This window comes from Cyprinodon variegatus, unplaced genomic scaffold (genome assembly GCF_000732505.1).
Source record: "Cyprinodon variegatus isolate N-32 unplaced genomic scaffold, C_variegatus-1.0 Scaffold1393, whole genome shotgun sequence".
NCBI classification, from domain to species: domain Eukaryota; kingdom Metazoa; phylum Chordata; class Actinopteri; order Cyprinodontiformes; family Cyprinodontidae; genus Cyprinodon; species Cyprinodon variegatus.
Genome location: NW_015151846.1, coordinates 20,576 through 25,771, shown reverse-complemented (window position 1 = coordinate 25,771; position 5,196 = coordinate 20,576). Strand labels below are relative to the sequence as shown.

The following is a 5,196-nucleotide window of genomic DNA, read 5'->3' as shown; positions in this document are numbered from 1 at the left end:
ATTTCAACCGTTGCGTATATTTGCTGTGACATATGAATCAAGATGCTATGACCAAAAAAATTTGATTTATAGATGACCGTTGATATATGATTGGACAAACTTAGGTGAACAAGCTAACATATAACTAGCTGGCCTGCATAAAATAACACAGATTAAATTTTGTCTGATAAAGAGTACATTTATATTCTTTTTTAATCCAGAATGATCTGACATTTAAATATGACTTTCCTACGACTTTAAGTGGAAAGTTTCCATCCCACTGATGAATGAAGGTGAAATCACTGAGCAGGGAGTAAAACCTGTCCTCTGACAGGACTTACAGCACTTGTAAAACTTGTTCCTTTTTAAATAAATATCTGGGCGCGGCATCTGCTGCTGGGAGCCAGTAATTAACATGTAAAACAACAGTTTCTGCCCTGACATGTGTGTCTCTGTAAAAGCTGAGCAACATAAAGGCCTTTTGGCTGCACAGACAGAGGATTATTTTATCATCTCATGTCACCTGCAGAGCAGCTTTAAAGAACAAGAAGTTCCACTTAGACCACAAAAGACTGAGGATCAGACAGTTTCACCTTAAGTAGCTGGTAAAACACTGATAATATCTGATTTTATGTAATAAAGAAAATACATCAAAACTAAGGATTAGCAATTCTTCAGTTTGCTTAATGCATAACTCGCTATTTCTCCATCCACCTGCTTTTTGGCTCATCAAAAGGCAGATAAAGACAAAGGGACGAATAGTTTAAAGCTGGAACTGAAATGATGACATAATTCCTTAGATTTATTTGACTGGAGATTGTTGGTCATGTTTTACAAACTTTTAAAAAAGACCAATAATCAGATCAAAAACCAAACTAAATAAATAAATTCCTAACGCCTAAAAGAAATATGTAATTTAATAATCTTGATTAACACATTTAATTTGTAAATCACTGCTTCTACTGCTGACTTTGAAGTTGTTTATTTAGTTATTCTGACAGAGAAATCCAGCTGTTTTTGCACAGTTACTAATCTAAACACCTGTATTCATTAAACCCTGCTGTAAGTGCATGGAGAAGTATTTTCTTCCTACAGAAACCTAGGAATTGTTACTTTTACAGCATTTACAGAATTTCACAGTTATACTGACCTGCATGAATGAACAGAGGCAATAAATAAAACATATCCAATTAAATAGTTGAAGTTATTTCTCAAAATGCACCTTTAATGCTTTAACCATTACAGCCTTTATATGTTCTTAAATTTACCTCGCAGAAAATTTACAGTAAAAACATTGGAAATTAGATTAGCTGAAAATCTAATGGCTGCAATTCAGATTACAGAGAACCTTTTGCACAGCATATCTATGCAGAAATATTTTTAAAAGACATAATTTAGAGTTTTTGAATTTTTTTTTTTAGCTCTATAATATTGCCACATCTTTTCCATGTATTTAGTGTATCTATATCAGTTTATATTAAGCCTTTTAACTCCATCCATCCGATTCAAAACAACGCACATTTCTAATAATAAACTAAATATATATATATATATATATATATATATATATATATTAAATAATAATAATAAGCTTTCAGAAATACATTTTAAGATTAAATCACCTTAATACAGTTTTTATTTATAAATTTAACACATTTTAAGGAGCATACTATGAATATGTTTCAGATCCCAGACAGGTGTTTATGTCACCCGCGTGCCTCTAATCTGCCTTATCTGTCCCTGCGGGGCTCCAGAGCCTCCAACCTGTCCCCCGGTGTTCCACCTCCAGCAGCTCAGCGCATCCCTCAGCCACTCACCGCCTGCATGAAGCTCCGGAACAGGGCGTCCAGCAGCATCAGCTTCCACGGCTCGCTCACGCCGCTAGGTAGCGGCAGGTACACGTAATAGGCGGCCGCCGCCAGCAGCACGGCTCCGGCCAAACGGAGCCTCATCACGCAGCGGGAGGAGGAGAGAACCTGCCCGGTATCATACGGCACTGCCTGCTGTCAGGTAGCCAACGGTCAGGGAGGAGGGAGCGGGGTGAAGGAAGGCTGCTTTAGGGATCGACGAAACGCCGAGGAATGACCCTAGTTTGAAAATAAAAGCATAAAATGACACCTTGGTCGGCAGTTTTTACTATGGAGAAACCTGATGAAACTTTTATTTTGAAATGCCTCTACCGGAAGTCAGTTAGATCTTGCGTAAGGAGTTTGCTTATGGGATTTGTAGTCCATAATAAGAAAAAAAATTTAAAAAAACTTACCCCCCAAAAAAATGACGTTTAACACATTATGTTGCCAACATTTCTTTAAAAATAAAATGACCCGTTTTAAGTAATACTCAGTTATTAACCTGAATATATAATTCAGGTTTGTTTAATAAATATATTAATAGTGTAGGTAGGGTGGAAATCACTGGCCAAGAAGTGTCCCTCATTTAATATTCATGAATCTGGCAACCCTATTCATGGCTAAACTCAGACATGAAGTTTTAGAAGGACATCATACCGACTTGATTTAAAAAACAAATAAGATTTGTAGGCTTATTTCACTACAGAACTAACTACCACACAAAATTACGGCAAGTTATTTTTTCAACATCTCATGCAGACACTAACGTTGTGAAACGCTGTGTTTTTGATAGATTTAATAAGATGCAAACCTTTAAAAAATTAAAACGACCAATTTTTTTCCGCCAACTTTCACAACTGTTTTTATTTAAACATAAGCTATTTTCAATTTAAAAGGAATAAACAAGTACACACTAGATTCTCCTAGATGAAGATGCCCTTTACACATACTTAAGCACACAAGGGCTTAACTTTAATAATTTCTTTTTTGTAAAAGTTGTCAGTTTAATTGTCTACAGCCTTGGACTTAACAACCCTTTAACACTCCCCCATGAATGAGGGAAATTGATCTAAGTTTTTGAACATAGTTGTAAAATTAAGGGGCCACATTTCTGCAAATTACCATTGTTTTTTTGTTTTGTTTTTTTATGTAAGGTCAGATGTAGCAGGCAGTGATAATAGGGAAAATATTAGATAAAAATCAAATTAATTAGATAAAAGGCTATAGTTAAATTTGACAGGGGCTTATTGGCCCAGGTAACAGGTTCATCAGAGCATCACTATACCTGGAGCAAACCTAAACATCTGGATCACCATTTACAGTGTACTTGTATGTACAGGCATGTATGTGTAGTAAAATCAAGTAGATAAGTAAGTAAAATGTAATGGTATTACACAGCAAAGCCTGTACAGTTAAATAATCTAACCTCCCAAAACATATTCATCTCATTTTGATGTTTCCGTTTTTACAATGGGCTGGTGTTTACCAATGGTATATTTGTCTATTTTGGGGCGTTTTTCATATTGTACAAGTACTACTGCTCTCACACTAGAGAGAACGGCTTAGGGGAGGAATACAAAGTTTTAGAAATTTCAAATACAATTGTCGGACAGTTAAAACATATTAGTATTTGTCTGGCAAATTAAAATAAAGGAAATAAGCTAATTTATGATTTTGGGGTTACATTGGCTGTGTCAGATTTTATTGAGGGGATGCACACATTGCTTATTATTATTGCAGAGTTCACCTTCTAAACTAAAGAAGCTACAGTAAAATATTATTTTGTCAACAGAAACACTGAACGAGTAATTTTTACAACAAACAATATCTGCAATAAAAAGTGACATTGAAACCACATTTAAAAATATAAAAGTATGCTTAAAATACACTCTAACTTTTCTTTACTTTGTATAGACACCAAACCACTAAGATAAATAATTTATTTCAGTATATATGAGGCAACAATATGAAAAATCATGCAAGAGTATAAATAGGACAAAATACATTCCAGTCTTTAATAAGTGTCCTAATAATATGTGAAATGGAAAGAGCGTAATTTTGAAATCCATTCAGTAGAAAAAGAAACTTGACTAGTGACTAGATATATTTACTCGATTAAATCTTTTAAAAATAAGTTCTCCATAGTCCATACTTTTACCTATAAAGGTTTCACTACCCTTATTTAAATTAAAAATGTATTTTTTACCAAATACTTTACCAAGTAATTTCTTGGAATGGTCACTTTTTAGTTTCACTTGAGTAAAATAATGTTGAGGTGGCGCTACTCTTAGTTGAGTACAATTGTAGGTTAATTGTTTGGCTGCCAGCTGCAGCTGCAGCTTGCAGCTGTTTCTAATTAGACAACAGGGAACATTAATATATATACTCCAGCCTCTCTTTCCAATTCAGTTTGCTGTTTGGTGTGGCTGAGGCCATGGGGAATTTCTTAAGGCAAGTTGAAATGTTATGTTTTACTGGAGGAAATGATTACTATGACAATAGTCACAAAAATGGAGCCTCCAAATTTCATGTTGCATTCTTTGTCAATTTCCATCTTAACTAAGAATAAGCCTTAATTTTGTTATTCAAAATCATGTTTGCTGTTCTTTTTGCATAACCAGTTTGGCTTAAATTAAAATTTAGTTTTTTTTTTGGCTCTTTAGGTTGCTACTGCTTTGTTTGTTGGCTGTTGGAGTACACCACACATTCGGTAAGTACTGCTATAACTAATTGTCTGGCTAGTTATATTCACAAACTAATACTTTCTTCAAACAGCTGATGGTGATGAATCTCCAGAGGACAAGAGGGAAGATTCACTGGCTGCTGTCTCTGAAAAGGGTGCAAGCAGCAATAATACTGGGGATGAATTGCTTCAAAGCACATTGCCACCTAATGAAGACTTCTTGATTGAAAATGACACCAGTTGCTACAATACAACTGCTGATGACTTGGAGGCTGAAACACCGAAGCAAAACACATCTGAGTCGGAACCCCCATGTCCAACCAGTTCCTCTCGCAACCCACCAATGGAAGATTCTGCTCAGGGGCCAGCACAAGTTCGAAGCTCCTCTTCCCTAAATGCCCCTGACTCTGATTGCCCAACTGAGAAGCCCGCAAGTACAAGCCATCCACCCCAGATGGCGATACAGCACAGGCTGTCAAAGTCATTGTCTCAATTATCTGAATTACTTCATCGAATAAAGGTTGACTGTGGTCCAGAAGAAAAAGAGCAGCAGGAGAAGGGAGCTGAAGGGGAGAGTGCTGGTGAGGAGCCACAAAAATGGCTTCATGACCTACAGCAGCGTGGGTACCCACAAAAATGGCTTCATGACCTACAGCAGCGTGGGTACCCACAAAAATGGCTTCA

At 36.1% G+C, this 5,196-nt stretch overlaps 1 protein-coding gene and 1 long non-coding RNA gene across 2 annotated transcripts in view; one reads left to right on the top strand and one right to left on the bottom strand.

Moving 5' to 3' along the window:
* The window catches only part of LOC107103201 (neutral cholesterol ester hydrolase 1-like), a 14,347-nt gene extending 12,322 nt beyond the window's left edge, over positions 1-2,025 (bottom strand). The window contains exon 1 of the mRNA XM_015402766.1: positions 1,797-2,025. Coding sequence (XP_015258252.1) covers positions 1,797-1,931 — 135 coding nt within the window. The 5' untranslated portion in view covers positions 1,932-2,025. The remainder of the gene's footprint in view (positions 1-1,796) is intronic.
* On the top strand, positions 1,817-4,975 carry LOC107103202. Its single transcript, XR_001482167.1, has 3 exons — positions 1,817-1,989; positions 4,493-4,539; positions 4,605-4,975. It is a non-coding gene; the product is annotated as an uncharacterized LOC107103202 (long non-coding RNA).
* The last annotated feature ends 221 nt before the right edge of the window (positions 4,976-5,196 follow it).